The sequence below is a fragment of the Macrobrachium rosenbergii genome, chromosome 12, assembly GCF_040412425.1.
Source record: "Macrobrachium rosenbergii isolate ZJJX-2024 chromosome 12, ASM4041242v1, whole genome shotgun sequence".
In the NCBI taxonomy this organism is placed as follows: Eukaryota; Metazoa; Arthropoda; class Malacostraca; order Decapoda; family Palaemonidae; genus Macrobrachium; species Macrobrachium rosenbergii.
Window position 1 is genome coordinate 55,469,571 of NC_089752.1, and position 24,604 is coordinate 55,494,174.

General features: G+C 33.2%; 2 protein-coding genes across 2 annotated transcripts in view; both read right to left on the bottom strand.

Moving 5' to 3' along the window:
* Positions 1-1,833: 1,833 nt before the first annotated feature.
* On the bottom strand, positions 1,834-13,958 carry LOC136844238 (receptor-type tyrosine-protein phosphatase alpha-like). The gene is made up of 13 exons (XM_067113232.1): positions 13,876-13,958; positions 13,049-13,125; positions 12,510-12,653; positions 11,578-11,721; positions 10,814-10,938; positions 10,271-10,406; positions 9,443-9,577; positions 7,729-7,819; positions 7,007-7,227; positions 5,038-5,166; positions 4,502-4,659; positions 2,882-3,017; positions 1,834-2,644 (listed from the first exon to the last, which is right to left on the bottom strand). Exons 1-13 carry the CDS (start codon positions 13,934-13,936, stop codon positions 2,540-2,542), a joined length of 1,662 nt encoding a protein of 553 aa, XP_066969333.1. The 5' UTR covers positions 13,937-13,958; the 3' UTR covers positions 1,834-2,539.
* Positions 13,959-14,752: 794 nt separating this feature from the next.
* The window catches only part of LOC136844239 (uncharacterized), a 12,465-nt gene continuing 2,613 nt past the window's right edge, over positions 14,753-24,604 (bottom strand). Inside the window, exons 2-4 of the mRNA XM_067113233.1 lie at positions 23,352-23,488; positions 21,034-21,375; positions 14,753-14,944 (exon numbers count right to left, since the gene is read on the bottom strand). Of these exons, the coding sequence (XP_066969334.1) occupies positions 14,841-14,944; positions 21,034-21,375; positions 23,352-23,488 (583 nt within the window). The 3' untranslated portion in view covers positions 14,753-14,840. The remainder of the gene's footprint in view (positions 14,945-21,033; positions 21,376-23,351; positions 23,489-24,604) is intronic.

Consider the following 24,604-nt stretch of genomic DNA (forward strand, 5'->3'; position numbering starts at 1 on the left):
CTGCAGTACGTTGTAAATTGGGACTTTTATTTATTTCTTTGTACCGTGTTGTTAAAATTATATATACACACACATATATATATATATATATATATATATATATATATATATATATATATATATATATATATATATATATATATAATATATATACATATATATGTATGTATATATATATATATATATATATATATATATATATATATATTCATATATATTCATATATATATATATATATATATATATATATATATATATATATACATAAAAATGTTTTCCATTGGTCAAGAAAATAACTCAAAGAGATAAATAAATGTCGCTTCCTTTTTAGTTTCTTGTTATTTTTATTTATAATTTTTCTCCTCATAAGAATCACCTGTATATTTTTGTATGACTCTCTTTATAATATATATAAGCTTAGGGTCGATTTGGCCAGTATTGTTACTTCCCAAGTTTTTAATTAATCTTTTCTATTTTTAATTCTTTGTTTTTTTTTATTAATTTCCTTCATAATTAATTCTTTCCATCTCGTTCGTGTTTATGTCATTTAATGAAATGTGAGTGTTTCTTGTTGTCTTTGATAACTGCCTAATTTTGTAAACAAAAAATGAATGAGTGAATAATCATGACTCTTAAAAGCATAATTTTCCGTTGGTATGCCTAAGGTTAAATTTGGTACGTGTCGTTTCATATGATTTTATATCCTTTAAAACTTTAGTGTGTGTGATTATAGCTGTTTGGAAGCATTTATATCTGTACAACTGGATGTGTGGTTTTCTAAAATGTCAGTGACTTTCCAAATACATTTATATCTGTACAATAACTTGTAAATATTCTATGAATTTGCTACAGAATTTGTTTATTCTTAATGAAACATATCTCGCAATTTTGGAGCCTTAACAGTTACTTAAATCTCATAGATAAGAAATTTTATATAATCTTTCGCAACGTTAAACGGATCTAAACTTACGATGTTATTTTATTGCTAATTCATTTTTTTAAATATTACTCCTATTACTGTAAGTCCATATTCCCCATACACACAAACATACCCGTATACACTTACGATGTAGCTTCCTATGGAAAGAATTGCCCATATTGCAACTTTGTAAACCTACAGCTATGTTGAATTATGCAACATTTTTCTATGTATGCAACATTTTCCGATGTATACAACATGTTTATAACTTGTCCTGGACGTTTCTCGGATACTTTGTCTCTAGTCACATATACCAAACTTTCCTTTGGTCTTCTTGCCGCAACCTTGACCTTTGATGGATGTAATGTATTTATTGTTTTCTTTATAATACGGGAGATGAATAAAGTGAAAGTGAATAATTCAGTTTTTTATTTATTGTTATCTTTCCTTCTTTACTTCCTTATGGAGATTCGTCAAGTTATAAAATTATGTGTAATTAAAAGATGAATTGTCATAAGTGATTCAAATATTATATGTAAGTAAAAAGCAATTTGAATATGGAATTAATTTTGTGCATAAATGGAATAGATGCAAATTATTTCAAATGATAGCGATTAAATACGTCTAAATATTAAAATAGGAATGTTTAAATGTGTATGTGCACACATATATGCATATATATATTGCCACATATAAATATATATATATATATATATATATATATATATATATATATATATATATATACATTATATATATATATATATATATATATAACTTTGCATGTATATATATACATATATATATATATATATATATATATATATATATATATATATATATATATATATATAGAAAACAAGTACAAAGAAACAGAAATTTTTGTCCATCTGGACTAGATAACTTTTCCGAAAATATGTAAAACCACAAAACTTCAATAATCACAGATATTTAGCAAATAAACTGATCAATTAACTGCTTCAAGTAAATCATAGAAAATTGTTAGCATTAACAAGAAATAATGATGGAAAAAATTCAAGACTAATATAAAATATCAAAAATAAACAGTTAAGAATCAAGACAGACAAACAGATAGGAGCACCGACACTTAAGAATAAATACAAAGTATAAGTTTCTGTCTCAGGCTTTACTTCTTCTTGAATTATGTTCATTTGTGTCCTGGTCATCAGAATTATACAGAATAATATGTTCCAGAGACTAAATTTAACTTGGGACAGTCCTTTCTCAACGTCTCCCTTACAAGAAATGCTTTTCAATGAGATACGGAACTCAAGAGTCAACTACAGTTATTTCCCAATTTCATCTTACTGATTCTTTCGTTGTATCATTTTTATCTGAATCTTTTAACGCCAGAGATAACATATAATGAAGAAATACCAAACAGGTCTGAAGAGTCTTGAAAATGGTTAATGATTGTCTTTTCCACCCTTGATGCTATCCATTGCAGTCGACCAACCATCATGTGCTTGATTCACAGTTTCGGTGAACAGATGCACAATGAATAAATTGATTTGTTGACATGATTAACTGTTTTTGACTGTTGTTTATTTTTACAGTTGTCTTTTAAAAAGAACTCCCAAGACGCAGGATGACGCCAGTTCAAAGACCTTTCGAAATTAACATTTCTTCTGATTTTTCGCTACCTGAGTGTTCCTGCATTTCGATATATTTTGCCATTGCTTTGTGTAGAAACAGGTACTGACCCTGCAAAAGAGAAAAACACACACAAAAAAAGAATTTAAGATCAAATAAAAAAAGATCTAAGAGCTAATACAGTAAGTATCCTTCGACATTCATCTTCCCCACTAAAAAGAGAATGACACATATAAGAAGTATTCTTTGAAGTAGAATGAATCATCCTCATTCATTTCATCCAGTAACTGATATCCTTCATAAATATCTAACTTTGGACCCGAAAGTAACGCGAATGACTTGACTTACCATCGAAGTGATAAACTGTGGACGGTCACGTCGAATTCCTTGCACTGCTTTGTATATATTGACGTCTCCTTGATGCTTCAGTCTAATTATTGCGATGAACAAGGCCACTGCCACACCGCAGGCTGTTACTCCATCCCTTGAATCAAAGACAGGAAAATAGGACACTGAATTGATAACTGAATAACCAAGAATTGAAGCAATTTTTTTTTTTTTTCTTTTTGCTAAGTGTGATCTCTTCTTTCTGTATTTCACTTTACTTCCTCCTACTGCAATTCTTCCTAATGAACACCATATTCTTTTGGAGCTTGAATTTCAAGACAATGGCCCTTGTGGGTTTGTTCCATATAAATAGGTTTCATATGCTGACTAATAATAATAATAATAATAATAATAATAATAATAATAATAATAATAATAATAATAATTTGGTATGACGCCTGAGCCGCCTTCAAAATTCGGCTTCTTATACTAGCTTTTCTCTAAGGAGCCGTTTTTATGAAACCCTGGTTACAGTTACTCTAGCTTTGAATTAACAGCATGAAAACAGAGGTCTATACAGGTAGCAGAAGAATTGAACAATTGAATAAACAGTCTATATGGATAACAGAATAAATGGACAATTGAATAGTCAAAAGTAGTAGAAACATATAAAAGCTTCAAAATTCAGATTCTTTGTCTAGCTTTCTTGTGAATAAACTACAGGAAAACAGGCGATTTAATGAGTAAATAAATAAAATATCACTTGAATATTTAAATAAGTAGTCACGTGCAGCCGAAATTTACACAACCGTTCAAAACTAAATAAGAAAAATTAATTAAGTTCTGTCAAAGAAAATTATATTAAAACCATGAGAGATCATCTCAGAATCATTGTTGCGACAATGGTTAAATAAGTCAATTAATCACTCTTAGGAGTTTAGGGCATAAAGCCGTAATAACAATTGCTTCATCCCTTAAACAAAGACTAATAAACAACTGAATAAATACGTATATAATTAATATTTATAATCAGCCGAACCGGGGAAATGAGGACAACCATTACAAAGCACTACAGTGGTTACAGATCATTACAGTGGCTATGGATTTTCCATTGCCATCTGTATTATCTGCCTTCAAAGGTCAAAATATCGTAACTGTGAGTGACTTCCTCTCGTCAGAGGTCAGAGAGTCTATCAGTACCGGATGAAGTTTGGTGATGAAAAAAAATGTATGAAACTAGATATTAATTTATGAATAAATTTCACAAAGTCAGAGAATAATTTGGAATGCTTATAAACAGCTGTTCATGAAAAATGTTAAATCATTACGAAGGCAGAAAAACCATTTGAACAAATGTGGCCATTGTAGAGAACTCGCAGGACAACGCCAAAACGAATTTATGTCTGATTTTCCTATTAATTTTCAATCAACATTACAAAATAAAAGGTTATTTGTACATCTGTCAGTTCAGGTTCATAAAGGAAATTTATGAATGTTGATGCTATGTCTACACTTTCCTCGTGGGGTCTGTTCTGAGGAATTTTATAAATTCTACTTACACTGCAACTCTTTACTGATACTCAGTCTTTGCTATGTCCTAACAACTGTAGGCCCTTTAAAAATATCATTTGAATCACTTACGAGCAGATGAAGACAACAGGACTGGTTGCAGACTGCGAAGCTTTCTGGTCGAGATGGTCCAAAAGAGTGATCAGAGACAAATTGTCAGAGGGAGTTTCAGATCCGCTGGGCCAACCCTTCAGCTGCAGGACCTTGATGTTGCTGGTCACAGAATTCGGCTGTCGATAAAAAAAAATTAGTCAAAGGAGCTAAATCGGCACGACAGGAACAAATATAAGTCAAAAGAGATTCTGTAAAATTGGAAGACGTTAAAACAACAGCAATTTTTTTTTCTTAGAAAATTTTCAGAATTGTTGAAAAATCAGCATGTGTTAAAGTAAGTCAAAAGAGGTTCTGAAAGATATGAAAAAGTTAAAACCACATCAGTATTTTTTTTAGAATGGCTGTTCAATCAACATGACAGGAACAACTCTAAGTCAAAAGTGGTTCTGTAAAATTTGAAGACTTTACAACAACAGCGGTTTTTTTTTAAAGACGTGAAGAAAGACTCTAAAAAAAATAAACATATAAGTAAATGTATATGGTCGCTTTCTTACTTCCTTTTTGGAAAGGAGCGACACTTTCGTCTCCGTGAAGTTGAAATGGTCATGGATTTCCTCCGCTTTCACCCTTAGCGAGTCGAATCCGAAAACGTCATTTTTTTCTGGGATTATGGCTGGAAAGACCTGTTGGCATTGGATACTTTGCGTTAAAACACTTTCCTGGTACCGATAGTACGGGATAAATTAAGGATTTTGTCATTTGAAGCAGCTTACTCTATAAAAAAAAAAAAAGGAAAATTTCTTCTTAAGTATTTTCAGAAGAATGTTGTCATCCTGTATGCTTGTCTGTATATATCTCTCTCACTAACTATATCTATCTATCTACCTATCTATCTATTTATCTACTGTCTATCTATCTAGCTATATATATGTATATGTATATATATATATATATATATATATATATATATATGTGTGTGTATAATATATGTATATGTATATTGTTATATATATACATGTATATATATATATATATATATATATATATATATATATATATATATATATATATCTATATTCATTGATACCTATATATATATATATATATATATATATATATATATATATATATATATATATATATATATGGTATATATATATACAACATATATTTTACATATATACATATTTTTCCTCTAGTTTTTGTTTTTTCATTGTCTTTTTAGTGAACATGTAGATCTGCAGTAGTCTGTAACAGTCAGTAACAGTCAGTAACTAGTCTATAACAGTCTATAGCGAGCCTATATCAGTGTAGACTGCTGCATATTTAGGTGTGTATGTATAAATGTAATTATATATATATATATATATATATATATATATATATATTTATATATATATATATGTGTGTGTATGTATGTATGTATGTATATATATATACATCTTTATATATGTATACATATATATATATATTATTTATATATATAATATTCACATATATATATATGCATATATATACATATATATATATATATATATATATATATATATATATATTTACGTTTATGTATACACACCTAAATATGCAGCAGTCTAGACTATTACAGGCTGGTTATTGATCGTTACAGACTGCTATAGATCCACATGGTCATTAAAAGAAAGACATCTGATAAACAAAGAAAATGGAGGAAAAATTTTGTTCGTTGTGAACGACTGAAAAGCTTCAGCAGTCATACAAACAAAGCTTACGATTGGATTAAACGGAAGTCATAAAAAAATCAACTCTAACGCTTCTGATGACCTTATCAAAGCTATGTTTGCTTTCTCAGCAAAGGCGATGTCGAGATGTGGGACCGATAAGGACTGCAGGAACAGATGCAGCAGTTTTCGAAAGCAGTTCTGTTTGGATGGTGAATTCAAAAATAGTGACGGGACAGCGTGGATTGTGAAATGGTCGAATGGTGATATATATGTATGTATGTATGTATGTATATATGTATATATATATATATATATATATATATATATATATATATATATATATATATATATATGTGTGTGTGTGTGTGTGTGTGTATATATACAGACATTTATATATATACTGTATATAATATGCATGTATGCATGTGTGTATGTATATATATATATATATATATATATATATATATATATATATATATATATATATATATATATATATATATATATATATGTATATATATATAACAGTATATACATATATATATATATATATATATATATATATATATATATATATATATATATATATATTATATAATATATATAATATATATATATATATATATATATATATATATATATATATATATATATATATTTATACATATATATATATAGATATATATATACATATATACGTATATGCGTGCGTATGTGTGTGTACATATACTATACATATACATATATATGCATACACGTGTGTGTTTATTACTAAGCAATCACGGTGGAAGTGGGCTACAGCATTTCGTCAATATCCAGGTACCTGGGAATGCTCATGGACATCCTGGAAGGTGTTCAGAATGACCAGGGCAGCAGCTTTCTTCTCGAAGACCATCCTCCAAAGTTTAGGCAAAGTGTTAACGAGTGGATGCTCCGTAACGATGACGCTATCAGAGCTAGAGATGTTGCTTACGTTGACTGCGTTGATGTACTGCGATCCCGAAGCCCCGCCCTCGATCTGCAGGTAAATCTGACTCCCGTCCACTGTTGGTCAGAAAACGCATTCCTCCGTGAGACAGGGAACTCTGTTAATATTCTCTTTGTTCCAGGAGTTTTTATATCCCATGTGACTACGTACGATATTTTGTATGAAAGTTGTCTAACGATGATAAGATCTATATAGCTTGCAAAATTTCTGCTTCTGTTCGTCTTGCCGTGAGTTGACAATGATGGTAAAATTAATATGCCATACATACATACATACATACATACATACATACATACATACATACATACATATATATATATATATATATATATGTGTGTGTGTGTGTGTATGTATATATATAATATATGTAGGCTTATATTTGTGTGGCCATTAGCTTATAATAATAGATAATATTAATCAAATGTTCATACCGGCCTAAAAGTTTTGGTTCAACACAAGGCAAAATGTCAGGGCTTTCGTTCATCTTCGTTCTAATAATAATAATAATAAAATCAATAACAACATTAATGATAAAAATAATGATAATAAAACTAAACCTGGCAATATATCTTGACTTCTGTTCATCCCAATGTGGTCTGGATCCCCTCCCCACTTGTGAGTGACGTCAGGCAGCGATGTTTTCAACATCTGCAACAAACAAAGACAAGAACTAAAACATCAGCATCTCCTGGATATCTTCGCGAAGTCTCTTCATCCTCGCCATCCTGTTTTCCTGTTAATCCTGTCTGTTTCTCGTAATTTATCATTCTCATTTCCCTCCTTCTCTTGCTACTTGCGTCAGGAGATCCTGTCTCTTCATAATCTCAATAAACATCCTGTGATACAAAGACAGACTTTTACGTAATTTTTTTGAAGTGTTTGGGGTTTATACGCCTTCTTAACTACACACTAGTATGTATATATATATATATATATATATATATATATATATATATATATATATATATATATATATATATATATTATATATATATATATATATATATATATATATACAGTATATACATAATTACATACTGCATATATATATATATATATATATATATATATATATATATATATATATATATATATATATATATATATACAGTATATTATATATATTAAACTTTTAGTTTTAATTTGCCTTTTTCTTACACATCTGGTTAGATAATTTGGTTTTCTAGAATACTAAACAATTAAAAAATAAGAAATAAAATGGAAAAATCCGAAGCTGCTTCACATAATCATGGACTCGGGAAACACAGAAGAGAAGTGAAAATTCAGCAGAAACAGACATAAATAACAGAAAAACGGACAGATGAGTTTTAAATCAAGTATAGATAAAAAGACTGAACATTATATATAAATAAATTACTAGAAAAATAAACACATATACAAGTGAATTAAATAATTAAATAGTTAACAATAGGTAAATCAATAAAGAATGATTAATAAACAACTATTGATTACTGAAAATAAATTGTAAATAATATTTAAATAATTATAAAACAATGATTAATATATTAATAATTAATCAATATATTATAAATAATTATCTATCGATAAATAATAACTCATTTTTACTTTTCTGTAAAAGATAACTATTGCGCCGGCTTTAACTGTCCGTCCTCACTTTTTTCTGTCTGCAGTTTTTTCTGTCCGCACTTTTTTCTGTCCGCACTGCTTTCTGCCCTCAAGTCTAAAAAAACTACTGAGGTTAAAGGGCTGCAAATTGGAAAGTTGATCATCCACTCTCCTATCATCAAACATATCAAATTGCAGCCCTCTAGCCTCTTTAGTTTTTATTTTATTTAAAGTTAAATTTAGCCATAATCGTGCTTCTGGCAACGATATAGGATCGGCCACCACCTGGCCGTTGTTAAAGTTTCATGGGCCGCGGCTCATACAGTATCATACCGAGACCACCGAAAGATAGATCTATTTTCGGTGGCCTTGATTACACGCTGTAGAGCCTGTACAGAAAACTCGATTGCGCCGAAGAAACTTCGTCGCATTTTTTACTTGTTATTATTAACATTAATTAATTATCACTCTTAAATAATAAAGATTAATTTTTGATAAATAATTCTTAATTATCATCAATAAATAATCATCCTTTATCACTGATAAATAATGACTAATTATCAAATAATGAATAAATAGATACATCAATAAATAAAAGATCATAAAATAAAGGCTTAGAATCCCCCATTCTCTAAACATGGCTGCGCCATCTATCTTAAATTTCATCTACGGCGGTACAGTCACCTCATATTGCTTCTGGAGCTTCTCCTCCAGCGGCGTCCAGTCGTGGGCGTAACCTAAGAAGTCTGGAGCGCTGTGGGAAGTCGCTTGGCCCACGATGACTTCCAGGAGGACTTGGTGGCTGAATCGGTACTGAGCCTGTGGGAGGGGATGTCGTTTTGAAAGGGGTTGTGTTCTTTTGCTGTCTTAAATGGGGTGTGTATATATGTGTCCATATGTGTCTAGTGTGTTAATCTTTTAACTGATCACAACCTCCCTCTCTCTCTCTCTCTCTCTCTCTCTCTCTCTCTCTCTCTCTCTCTCTCTCTCTCTCGTATTTCATTACTGTCGTTCCTTGTCTAGTAATAAGTCTAAAATGTACACATATATCGATGTTTATTCACACCCACAAACCACTCTCTATGTAGTTCAGTCGTTCTTTGTCTAGTAATATTTCTAAATCGCATCAAATATCATCGATGTTTATTCATCCCCACAAACCACCGGTTCCCACCTCCCCACTCTCTCTCTCTCTCTCTCTCTCTCTCTCTCTCTCTCTCTCTCATTTTACTTCTGTCATTCCTTGCCTCGTTATGGTTCCAAATCGTATCATATATTATTGATGTTTATTCCCTCTCCCACAAACCACCAGTTCCTGTCTCTCTCTCTCTCTCTCTCTCTCTCGTTTTACTTTTGCCATTCCTCACCCCGTTATGGTTCTATGTCGTATCACAATAGCATCGATGTTTCTTCATCTCCCCTCCAACAAATCCCCGGTTCCCACCTCTCTCTCTCTGTGTGTGTGTGTGTGTGTCTTGAACATCAGCAATATTCCTTATTTTAAATCCTCACCGTATTTTCAACGAGTCTTGGGCGGCTCTGTCTCAAGCCTCTGAGAACATAACCTGCATCTACGTAGCCCTTGGCTTCCAGCTGATCCAGACACAACATGACGAGGAGAAATGTCCCAGTCCGTCCTATTCCAGCGCTGGAAAGACAAGAAAAAGACGCATATTTTCTTATCTAGTGTCTATGAATTTTAGTCTCAGTATAAAGGTGTTAGTCGCATCACAAATTAAGCTGAAACACTTCCACAATACGGTCAACCGTTTTTATGAGGAACGAGATGGTCAAATTCTATGACCCTAATATATAATCTATATCCTTTATATATTCTATGTCCTTTATATATTCTGTATTCTATATGTTCAGTATCTGCGGTAAATAAATACGGATATTTCATTTTCGCCTCGAAAATGCCATAGTATCTAAGGATGGTAAAACTTCTAGCATCGATTTTCCGAGGAAAAAGAACCACAAAGTATAATCACACGATTAACTCTTAAAAGTATACACTCTCTAGAAGACACACCTGTACAGTAATGCCCCTCTCACCTGCAATGGACCACCATCGGCCCAGTTGACGCAATGCGCCTCGTTTCTTGCAGCACGACAGCAAAACTGAATGGATTCGAAGGGACACTGTGGTCAGGCCATGTAACGAACTGGAAATGCTTCACCTGTGCATAAAAAAAGAACGGTTGCATGTTTTGGAAATTCACGGGAAAAAAAATAGCAGTTCCGAAATTTGCTCATTTTAGCAGTCACTGAAAACAATAACAGTTTCGAAATGTGCTAACTTTGGCAATCACTGAAAAAATAACAGTTCCGAAATCTGATAACTCTGGCAATCACTGAAAAATAGCAATTCCGTAATTTGCTAATTTTTGCAATCACTGAAAAGATAGCAATTCCTAAATTTGCAAACTTTAGCAATCACTGAAAAGAATAGCAATTCCGAAATCTGCTAACTTTGATAATAACTGAAAAAACAGCAATTCCGAAATTTGCTAACTTTAGCTATCACTGAAAAAAAAGAGCAATTCCGAAATCTGCTAACTTTGACAACCACTGACAAAAATAACAATTCCGAAATTTGCTAACTTTAGCGAGAGAGGATCGTTTCGTCGTTCCTTAAGACTAACTTGTGAAAGCCTTTCATATATGAATATTGCAATATTTATCTGTACAGTCATCAGTACAAGTCTGATTGACTATCATCGAGTAATTAACCACAAAGGTTAATTAATTCATCGAATTCTTAAGCAGTTAAGCGCTCAGGAAGAGAGATTACTGAACAGTTTTGCCTCCAGAATTACCTCCCTGGATTCCCCCTCGCAGGTGAGACTGATTTTCCTCTGGAAATAGTCGAGTCTTTTCTCCTCTTCCAGCAGTTTCACTCGGAAGTGGCCGTGTGCCATTTCTCCGCCAAGGATGTCTGGCCAGTACTGAGCCACCTTCAACTAAAGGGAAATCAAACTGGCATTAGTTTCTGTGTGCCTAAACACATTTACCCAAAATGAAAAGGGAAACTTGTATATTGAAGTCTTCACGTCAACATGAATGTGCAAAGGAAAAAAATTAACATTTGAAGCTCGCTCATCAGTGTGGATCTTTATGAAATAATGATTACTGCATTATGAGTACAAGGATTATCGTGAGTCATATATTGATATATATATATATATATATATATATATATATATATATATATATATATATATATATATATATATATATATATATATATATATATATATATATATAGATGTATATATATATATGTGTGTGTGTGTGTGTCCTTACGTGGGTAACGAAATTAATGTACATTGACAACTGAACCTACTATGAGTAATGGAGAAACATTTAACTAAATATGAGATTTGGTGTTAGTGCATTAGGATATTTATGATTCACTGAAAGCTCTCTCTCTCTCTCTCTCTCTCTCTCTCTCTCTCTCTCTCTCTCTCTCTCTCTCTCTCTCTCTCTCTCTCTCTCTCTCTCTATTCGGAAAGGTGTCATATCAAAGATGAGGCTTACAGAAAATTAGTACATTTAACCTAAATAAAAAAAACAGAGATATGACTTTAGGTACTTCTAGATAAAAAAAAAAAAAACACTTGGACAGCAAACACGAGTTACAGTAAACAAACGTGAAGCATATGACACCTGATACTATTTGTGAGTTGACATATATTAATGTAAAAAAATAAAAATCGTGACAGCAGAAAGTATGATCATTCTACCCAACCTTTCCGGACTCCATAACACGAGCCAGCATGATAATGGTATCGACTTTCTGCTCCCAAATCATCCTCCAGAAATCTCCTGTGGTATTTTCGTTGAAGTCTTTGGGACCCTGGGTTGCGATGTAGGTTCTGGATTGCTTAAACCCCTGTCGGGAAGGAGTCACGTTTATTTTATAAAGGAATTTATATTGATGAAGGAATTCAAAAATAATTTATGTGTTATAGTCAACAGGGATTTCAGCCTACTGTCAGTTTGTAAATAACAGAACTGTAAGGATATATGTAGTATTTTTATGTGGTGAAAAAACGAAAAAAAATTATCCTGTTTGAAATTAGCCAGGTGAATCTTACAAGAAGGAAATCTCAAATGCTTACTTTAAATTACACATATAAGGAATTTCAACTTATTGCTGAGCACTTAGAAAAATAATAAAGAAAACCTGGTGGGATAGCTCCTACACGGAAAACAAATACAAATTCAGAATAAAGATGACCTTTCCACGGCGAATTGACCTAAAAAAGAGAAAGCGTTGAAAATTACCTTGATGACGTTGGCGTTGATGTAGTCTGACCCCAAGATCGAGCCCACAGGAGTCAACTTCACCCGCGTGTCATCGTCTGCGTGAGTGGAGACGGGAGAAAGAAATGTTTATTTAGCTGAATTGGGTGCCACTTCACTGGTTTTTAATAATTAGTGGTTTGTCTCTCTTTTGACGTATGTCAATTACTTTGAGTACGTGTACACACATATATATATATATATATATATATATATATATATATATATATATATATATATATATATATATATATATATATATATATATATATAAATATATATATATATATATATGAAATTTTTATCACACCGTGATTTATGTACAATCATGAAGCTACAAATGTCGCCGCACTTCATATCAAATTTACACTACTTCAGGATAGCTCAGTGGGTAGACATTTATCACTTATAAATGCCCTTCGGTGATAATTCTCATCGGGGATATTCCTGAGGTAGCGTGTGAATTTGATATCATATATATATATATATATATATATATATATATATATATATATATATATATATATATATATATATATATATATATATATATATATGTTATATATATATATACATTTTTTATATATATATATGAATATATATATGTATATACGTATAAATGCATATATATGTATATATACGTATATATATATTATTTTATATATTTATATAAATACATATATATGCATTTATACATATACACACATATATATATATGCGTATATATACATATACGTAAGTATATGTATACACATATATAAATCTGTATACGCAGTAAAAAAAAAACGTAAACACATATGTCTACTTACAAACAAAATTGTTAGTGTATCGGTTCTTCCGACGATTGACAGTCATGTTGTAGGCATCCATAGGTTTTTTGTAAATGAAAGGAATTTTCTGCCGAGATAAAAAAAAATTAGAGTTGAGGATTTCACTTAATTCCTTACATAATTTCTTGTGATAATTTAGAAAGTCATTATAGTGTTTGAAATAAGCCAACTAGACTGTAGTCTAGGATATAAAATTAGTTCGTAGTTATTTGAATTTCTCCGGATAAATGACTATCACTTGATTTATTTTATCACATAATAATATACAGTATATACAGGTAACGGAAGACTACGAAGGCCGTATACATAAACAAGGCATGGAATAGCAGAGAGTGAATATTTAGAGAGATGTCGATGAGATATCTTTTAGAAATATCTGAAATAGAGTAGAGATGATACCAGAATTATAGCGCTCTTTATATGTGTGTGTATATACATACATATATACATATATATATATATATATATATATATATATATATATATATATATATATATATATATATATATATATATGTATATATATATATATTCATATATATGTATACATATAAATTTATATATATGTATATATATGCATGAATACACACACACATATACGAGTATATGCATGTTTGTCTATATATATATAATATACATATATACATACATACATACATATATGTATATATAATATTTATACATATATATGTATGTATGTATACATATATGTACATGTCTGTATGCTATATGTACATTATATATATATATATATATATATATATATATATATATATATATATATATATATATACATATATATATATATCCGGAGACGCACTGTTAACTAACTAAACACACCAAGAATTCTTTTATCTAAACCGTCCGAGAGAATGGCCGAGGTGAGATAATCCTGAAGATCCTCTCTCCTGACGGGGCTGGAGCTGACGACGAGCTGACTTATCCTAGCTCCTGATTCTCTCTGTTCCCCTCGTTCCGCATTCCCGTTCGACGTTCCCGTTCCTTTCTGTCAATTCACCTGTTGCGTCCCAGGAATATATCGTAGACTCTGCAGCAGAAGGGGAAAGGTTATTGTTCTAAAATCGTTCAGAAACGTTTAAGTTTCTAGGTTCATATATACTGTATGTATATACACACAAACATACACACACACACACACACACACACACACACACACATATATATATATATATATATATATATATATATATATATATATATATATATAATATATATATATATATATATATATATATATAATATTTATTTATTTATTTATATTTACATATGCATATGTATAAATATATAAATGCAAATATATGTATATAATGTATATACATATATATATGTACATTTATATATATGTACATTTGTATATAGATATATACATACAACTCCTCCCCAATTGGGTGTGACGCCAGAAGGTTTTTGGCAAATATCTTGGGGTGAGGGTGTTAGTCCTTCATTCACCCTCGTAATGTGTTTCCTACCAACAAAGTCGTGTAACTACCATGTATATTGTCCATTGAAAACTCGTGAATCTATTTCTTTCAAACTGCGACAGCAAATACGACCAAAGTAAGCTTGTAAGAATCAGCTATAACATAAATTGATAGTCAGGAGAAAATTCGTTTAAATCATTTATGTAAAATATGACACAACTTCAGATACAATGATCAATTGTCTGTTGTGCTGCCTTATGCCAGCGATAACCTTTCTTCTTATAAATAAATAGACTGAAGTACATTTGAGTTCCCAAGAAGCGTTACGTAAGCTTCTCTCTCTCTCTCTCTCTCTCTCTCTCTGTGTCTCTCTCTCTTTAGATAGGGAAATCTAGTGATTCACTGAGACCATAGATGCAACTAACTGCTTAGTCATTGTAGCCTCTTGATGCTTAGAATACCTTGAAGGGGGAATCCTCATTTGTAATGGTGAACTTCAGGGGTCGCCAAAACTTATTGAAATTCCTATCTTTAATAATAATAATAATAATAATAATAATAATAATAATAATAATAATAATAATAATAATAATAATGTCAAAATCTCGTCAATAGGAGGCAAGAAGTAAGCAAATATGTATTTGCAAAATTCTTTTCGAAAACTCGCTTTTGTAATTTTTTAAATAAGGTTTAAGACATTGAGGAGAGGAAGAAACAAATGGGTAATAGGCAATAAATAAATGCATCACCAAGATTTACAAATAACGAGTAAATGAATCTTAATAAAATATGATAAGGACAATATATTCAATCAACTTAGCTATGAGCGCCATGTGGCGACGGACAAGAAAACCTAATATCTGGAGTGGATTCTCTATCTTCTCTGACTACGAACTGCAAAACAAAATCGCCATTAGATACTTTGAAATAAAAATTAAAAACAATGAGCAAGTAAGTAAGTCAATATACAAATAGTGGAGGCGGCAAATATTTACTCTCTATAAATAGAGAATAAGTAAATCACATTACCATTCTCTTCTCCGAAATTTAATTATTTGTCGTTTCCCGTGGGAACAAAATAAGTTTGATTTAATCATTTCATCATTTCCTTCCACAAATCCAATTAATTTTCCTAAACGCATAGACGTGACGGTGAACATTTTCCTCTTTTCCGTTTTATGTAAGTTTTTGAAATATGATTTTAACTTAGATTAGTTTACGCCCTTTGTCATTTTTTTTTAATTCAGAAGGGTCCATTCCATCATTTACGTTGGCAGAATCCTTCGTGTATTGGACTTTGATGTAGATGACGATTCCACCGTTCATTACGGAAACAATAGAGGAACATTCGCTTTCTCCTGTTGAGCCGTTGCAAAAGGGGTACATCATGATTACTAGTACCATGCCCAAGGCCTCCAGACTAGCCGACGCGACCTTATCGAAGTTGTCACTGACGTAACATTTCCTGATCCGTTACGGAAATGATGCGAAATTTGGATACGTTTACGAAAATTCCGTTACTTACGTCGTATGTGACATTTAAGGGGAGACGCTGAGGATGTTTATCATCGAGTTGGTGACGGTAAGTGCTCTATTGGACGACTCAGAATTACCGGGAAGTCGAAGAATTCGCGAATAGCGTGCACTTTTGACATACGAATGCAAATTTTCTCCATTTCATAACATAAATCGAAGCTTAGATGAGTGTGTATTTTTTACGTATGTCTGCATATTATTTTATTGAAGCTGAGATGATGATGTGTGTGTATATTCACTTAAATTTTTAAGATTCGGTGAAGAGAGTGGTATGCATGTGCATACGAACACAGTCAGAAAAATCATGAAAAATAAGATCTTGCTCTTTGATACGTTTAGTGTTCTGCTTTGCTTTCTTTTGCTAGTCTTCTTTGCTCATTCGTTCATTTATTTACCTCTGCGTTATTAACATCATGTGTTCTCGTTTTCATTCTGCCTTTCGTTGACGAGTTCACGTAAAGTATTCTGTTCTACGGTACTTTACTGGTCACGTAAGTGGTTTTGAGACTAATCAGTGGAATGCAAGTATATATTAATAATAATAATAATAATAAATAATAATAATAATAATAATAATAATAATAATAATAATAATAATAATAATAATAATAATAATAATAATAATAATAATAATAACTATTCTTCCACATAATCTGTGAAGTTTAGAAATACTCGTTGTAGGTTGACAGTTAAAAAGGTTTTCCACTACTTACCTTAGAATATCTTTCCCGTATTTCAGTTAATTAGCTCGTCAGTTATACAAGCCCTGCAGTTTAAATTTAGTTTATGAATTTCTATTTCATTTAATTTTTCACTGAAAGCAGAAAAAATAGAAAGAGGGGTGTGGTATGGCTTTTGGAATTTATAATAGATATTTTCTATCTAATCACATTTGAACAATTCTTTGAATTCATATCTTTTAACAGTGAAATAACCCCAAGGTCTGGATGCTTAGTGATCGATCATACAGTAGGCCTATATAAAAAAAAAATAGACGAACAAATAAAATGACAGTTCATATTCGTTGGCGCCATCTTCTGGTTTGTTTAGATGAAGATGCCACTTAGCCAGCACGGGCTCTTGGATAAAGGCGGCCCATAAGAATGGCAAAGCGTTTAGGAGTATAAAGGCCTGGTGCGGAGCTCAGAACTCCCACAAACCAACCAACCAACAAGGACGTCGGCCCCTACGTTTCTCGGAGCGAATCTTTCGTACAGATCTCATGGCGCCTAACTTTCATCATCCTTGCATTTCCTTTGCGTATATAATTTCGTACCTAGGGTGACGTCACCGAAGGCCCTTGGTGATTCATCAATATTCGTAAGTTATTCGTAAGTTACTATTAATACAATGGAAGAAAACGTTGTGTAGGCCTACTTGCGTTGTATAACCTACTTCAACAATAAGATAGAGGCAGTCTAGCTGACAGACTGATAATTAATAATGGAGTTGTGTAGAATATAAGAGCAAGTGGAACCTGGTATTTAACATCTGCGCAACTGAACCATAGACTGTCGTAACGATAGTGACGATAAAATTCTTTCTTTGCTTTAAATACAATAGGTTTAAGAGGTCGTTCAGGGACCCAGCACGTATGTTTGTAGCCATGCGATAAGTCCGTCTATTTATAATTCATTGTTTCTTAACAAACGTTATAGCTAACTTTTTGACTGGATAACAGTAGTATGGGTAGTGCACTATACCAACCGATTTCTCTCGCATTCTTTTTCTTTTATCAAAAGTTGCGCTTCAGTACTCTTCAGAGATAACTCCTCTAATTGTTCATTGCTCTCATACCATCAAAATATCATTAGGGAAGTTAGATTGCTAGAAGAAGTGCAAGAATGGTGGCATCACAACAGTATGGTAATAAAGAGAGTGGGTGGAGAGGTGTTGGGAAAGACATCTGGAAAGAAGCCTCCTGACGATAAGGAAACCTGGTGGTGGAATGATGGAGTGAAAGAGGTGGTGAAAGCCAAACAAGTTGCAAAAAATATCTGGGAAAAGTATAGACAGCAAGAGGATAAGGAGAGGTACCAAAGACATAAGAAATAAGTAAAGAAGGCAGTTGCACAAAAAGGCAGAGCATTAGATGACATGTACGAAGAGCTGGAAACACCTGAGGGGGAGAGAAAAATTCACAGAATTGCAAAGTCGAGGGACAAGGACACCAAAGACTACTCCCATATAAAACAGGTTAAGGGTAGGAATAGAGTTGTTTTATGCAACGAGGATAAGATAAAGAAGAGGTGGAAAGAATATTATGAACACCTGTTGAATGAAGAAAATCCTAGACACACTATTAGCAGGGAGGAAGTAAAGAAGGCACTAAAGAAAGTGAAAAATGGTAAAGCAATAGGACCAGATGGAATTCCTGCAGAGGTGTGGAAGATCCTGGGAGAAGAAGGAATAGACATACTGTGGGACCTAGCAAAGAAAGTATACAGCCAGGAAAAGACACCAAAAGAATGGAGAGAAAGCTTTATTGTGCCTATCTATAAAGAGAAGGGTGACATCCAGGATTGTGCAAAATACAGGGGAATAAAGCTAATGTCTCACACCATGAAAATCTGGAAAAGAATAATGGATCAAAGAATTAGAGAAGAAACATCTGTAAGTGAAGAACAGTGGTTTCATGCCAGGAACAGGAACAACAGATGTAGTGTTTGCCCTCCGACAGATGATGAAAAAGCACGAGGAAAAGCAGAAAGGGCTGCACATAGTATTCATAGATCTGGAAAAGGCATATGATAGAGTCCCACGCCAAGAGGTTTGGAGGTGCATACGAGTGAAGGGAACACCGGAGAAGTATGTGAGTTTGGTCCAAGATATGTATGAAGGACCAAAAACACAGGTTAGGAGCAGTGTTGGGTTAACTGATTGGATACCAGTAAGAGTTGGTTTACATCAGGGATCTGCTTTAAGTCAATATCTTTTTGACCTGATAATGGATGTGCTATCTCAAGGAATAAGAGATCAACCCCCCGGGTGCATCTTGTTTGCTGATGACATCGTGTTATGCAACACCAACAGAGGGGTAGTGGAGTCGAAACTAGAGCAGTAGAGGAAGGTACTGGAAGACGGAGGATTAAAGATCAGTAGGAAGAAGACTGAATACCTAAGTTTTATTGAAGATCAAGACTCCGAGATTAGTATGGAAGGGACAAGGATGAACCGAGTAGAAAAATTTAGGTATCTTGGTTCAGCAGTGGCTGATGATGGAAATTTGGATTTAGAAATAACACACACAGTGCAGGCTGGATGGAAAAATTGGAGAAAGATGCCAAGTGTCTTGTGCGACCGCTGAATCAACATAAAGGTTAAAGGAACAGTGTATAAGACAGTAGTGAGACTAGCTTTGATGTATGGAGTAGAAACATGGCGGGTAAAGAGAGTGCAAGGGAAGAAATTGGATGCGGTAAAGATGAAAATGCTCAGGTGGATGTGTGGAGTAGCAAAAATTGACAGGATCAAAAATGAAAGAATAGGAGGAACTACTAAAGTCGTAGAACTATCAAAGAAGGCCCAGGAGAGAAGACTGCAGTGGTATGGCCATGTGATAAGAAGGGATGAGACACATGTGAGGAGGCGAGTGATTTAGATGGAGGTGCCTGGTAGGAGAGCAAGAAGAAGACCGAAGCAAAGGTGGACGGATGTAGTTAGAGAAGACCTGAGAGACAAACATTTGTCAGAGGACGATGTGTTTGACCGAGCCAGGTGGAGGAAAGCTGTCAGAAACATTGACCCATCATAGAAGTGGGAAAAGATGCAGAGAAAGAAGAAGAGTGGTATTAGGCAAGAAGCTATCATGACCCGGTGAGGGTAAAAATGATTTATGATCATTAACACTTGTGGGACGGTCATTTCATCATTTAGAAGATAGTGTAAGTAATTTCTCATTACAATTGCTGTATCAGATTTACACCTGACAGTCTAGCAAGTAATCGAGAGATTAATGTTTGTACCCAAGTCTTCAACACTTGATTTCGTAAATGGCTGTAATATATCTTCAGCCTTTGTGAGTCTGCGACTAAAAGAGCTCACATAAAAACTTACCTCTGTTGGCACCCAAAGGTTCAGTGTTTGATCACATGAATATCTACAAATCACCTTTAGGTCTCCTAATTCTACTGAAGAATGAACTCCCACAAACTCCTACCTCTGTACGTATTCCGATCTCCAGCATTTGGTTTTTGAGGAAGATTCAAATGAGAGCTTTCGTTCGCCACAGAACACCTAGAAGCAGCACCCACTTGACCATCTCCAGCGCAGATCTGGTCGCCAGCAAATGATGTCGGATGCCTTCCGTGTCTACGAGGCACTGATGGAGTCCCCTGCCTTGGCATCCGCAGCCCCTGTGGGCTGCTTGGTGAGGTGGAAGCACCCCTGGGTGAAGGGACGTTTCCTGCACATTTGTTATGGTCGTCAATGAGATCATTCACTGAGATCACGTTGATCTGGGTGGTGGAGCTCTCGACAATGACCCTAGGTATTGGTGCTTCTGTGAGGAAGGAAGGCCAAAGTATGATTACGTTAGATCCTCATTACTGTTCAGATATTCAAAACTGTGAAAACAGGGTCACGATATTCACTGAGTTAGAAATTGATTGCTAATCCTCTAAGATATCCGCCTTTAAAAGTTGCATTTACTACATGAAATTCATTCCCAATCGTAGGAAACTGACAGAGCCCACTCAATTAGAGTTCGATAATTCAGTTGGGTCTCTTATTCACATTTCTTCTCGTATTTCTTGATTTTCCAGTTTAAACTCGTTGCATTTAGTGTGCCATCAAACGGGCTAATTTCAGCAAGGAAGCTGAGAACTATATAAATTCCCAAGCAACGGACAAGAATCCTTTGAAGAAATATTTTTTGAAGGGTACCATAAGATTCGTTTTCTAAACGTTACGCCAGGAAAAGGTAGAAAACGTAGACATTTTCAAGCGTGACTAAACCCAAACAATTCACTCTGTCGTCTCTAAGCAGATCAGGTTTTGTATGTATACGAGGTAAACATGATAAAACATCTTTCAGGCAGTTGAAATGGGTCAGAATATCAGAAGTAAGGATCTCATATTCATTTTTCACTGATGACTATTTAAGTGGTCTAGTAACTTGCATCAGTTCCAACCAGCACAGTAGAGCCTTTATTATATTCTGCATCATTTATCACTAGAGCATTAACTTTAGCTTACAAAGAAGAGCGATATCTTCAGCATACAAAGACGGTAGTGATTTTGATCAGACAATTTTTTATGGCTTTTTCAGGCGTAATTTCAATATATAGATCAGTATATTAGCTACACAGAAATTAATGAACAACCATACACACAATCACACACGCACATTATGCAATATATACATATATATAGTATATATATATATATATATATATATATATATATATATATACCTATATATAATTATGTGTACCTATATATATTTATACATATTTTTTATACATAGCCTACTGTATATGTGTCTGACGGTGGGATATGTGTAGAGACCTGTCGCACCGACCTCGGTCTTTTTTCCACACGTGTGTTCGTGTGCGTCATCCATCGGAGGGACAAGAGCAAACAATCGCATGCCATTTTCTCTCACTCGCGGAACGCAACTTCAACCATACAATATTTCCGTCTGTTTCTCCCTAACCATTGTTGTCTTGGTGTATGTACAATCACCACTACTTGCATTGCCATGCAAGCATTCTAATCATGTACTCATAATGTTCCACCGAATTTTCTGTATCAAACTGTATGTATGTTTCTGTTTGTGAAGACGCCAAACGTCTCGCCATTTCACATATATTATGCTACTGCATTGTATTCATTAATCTGTCTCGAATCTCATGCAATTGGCCATATGTAGAATTTCCTGGCCTTTCCACTGGTATATGTTTTATCACTGTACGTTTATTGTCTCTCTCACAATCGCCATCTCTTTGTCTGCCGCCAAACACAGATGCCCGAAACATTACCTCTGTTTTGTTCTATCTGTGTGTAGATGTTACTTTTCGGCCCGCACAGGCCAATAACATCTTCGAAGATTCTGTACATTCATGTTACGGGCTGCTCTAGGAGCAAGAGCCCGTGCTGGCACAAGGCCAGCTAAATCTGACACAACATGTACATTCATTCAGTCAGGAACTACCAATAAACCAGTCAACACCCAGCCAGTATGTCGCTCAGTCCCGTCCTTACATATGTACTGTACACGTGTGCGTGAGTGCTTATAAATCTGTCCACAAAAATAAAAGTTCAGAACGTATTTCAAACGAAGTCACTGAGATATTTTCAAATCGCGCTACGAGGAGAACTATCCGATCAATAGATTAATAAAGACAAAGAAACCAGAAAGAATAGATATATAAATTTATATATATATATATATATATATATATATATATATATATATATATATATATATATTTATAATGTATGTATATAACTTCATTTACAAAGGTAAGCCCTTACCTGTCCGTGATCTATAAGTAACACTCCTGAAGAAAGATGAGATTAGGGAAGACAATCTGGAGAGTGCAGAACTGAACCCATACCCACATTCTAGTCCCGCGCTGCCCACACAGCTCAAGAACTTCAGAAACCTCTGTCTGTAAAGAGAGAGAGAGAGAGGGGTAAAATATTCCTGTGGGTATTAACACTGTCTGGAGATTATCGTATGGAACATTTATATACAGAAAGAAATGTGCTGCTGGCATTGCCAAATCCTTTGAAATATGCTAGGTTTGGTGATATTCAAATTCTAACCATGTAACAAAACCAAGGGTTTACAAACACCCAAACATATGTTATAAAACTTAAAGAATATATATATATATATATATATATATATATATATATATATATATATATATATATATATATATATATATATATATTTATGTATATATATATATATATATATATATATATATATATATATATATATATATATATATATATTTATATATACACACACACACACACATCTTAGGCATCCAGGAAAGGTACTCGATACAATTGTACAATTGATAGTTTATTGCTGATGCCGACGTTTCACAACGACATTGTTGCATCTTCAGGGCTGAAATACGACGAGTTGACTCTTAGTAATTATTCGTAACAACATTTATTATAACAACTAATTAAAACCACTACAGTATTATCTCATCTATAATGTTAACTCATTTTAAAATATCAGAAACACCATGACACTAAAAGAAGGACCTACCCAGATGGGAGCTAAAACGAAACTATTAAAACAAGGAGAGAGAAAATGCAAAACAAAACAAAAATAGAAAAAAACAAAGAAAACAAGGTAATGATAAGGCAAATAGGGCCATCAAGCAATAAACAGTTGAGTAGATGATGTCTGGGTGTTTAATGATGGAGCAGTTAATTTCATCATTATGGACTCTAAAGTTGTCAAGTAGCTGTCTTTCTGTGTTTGTCCTGTTATGCGAAAATCTTTGTTGTCTATGGATGTTTTGCATATTTTGGAATGGTTCCTATGTTGGATTGTTCTGGGTTGGACAATCTGCTTCCGGTTCTGAAGCTAGCTCCTCTATGGGCGCCTATGCGTACCCTCAGCAGTCGTTTGGTACATCCAACGTAAGTCCCCTGGTTACACCTGGGGCAAATATACAATGTCATTAAAAACAAATGCGGTGTCCAGCACGGCCAATTGTAAAAATTGTTTAAATAACGTCCTGTTAAAATTATGAGAT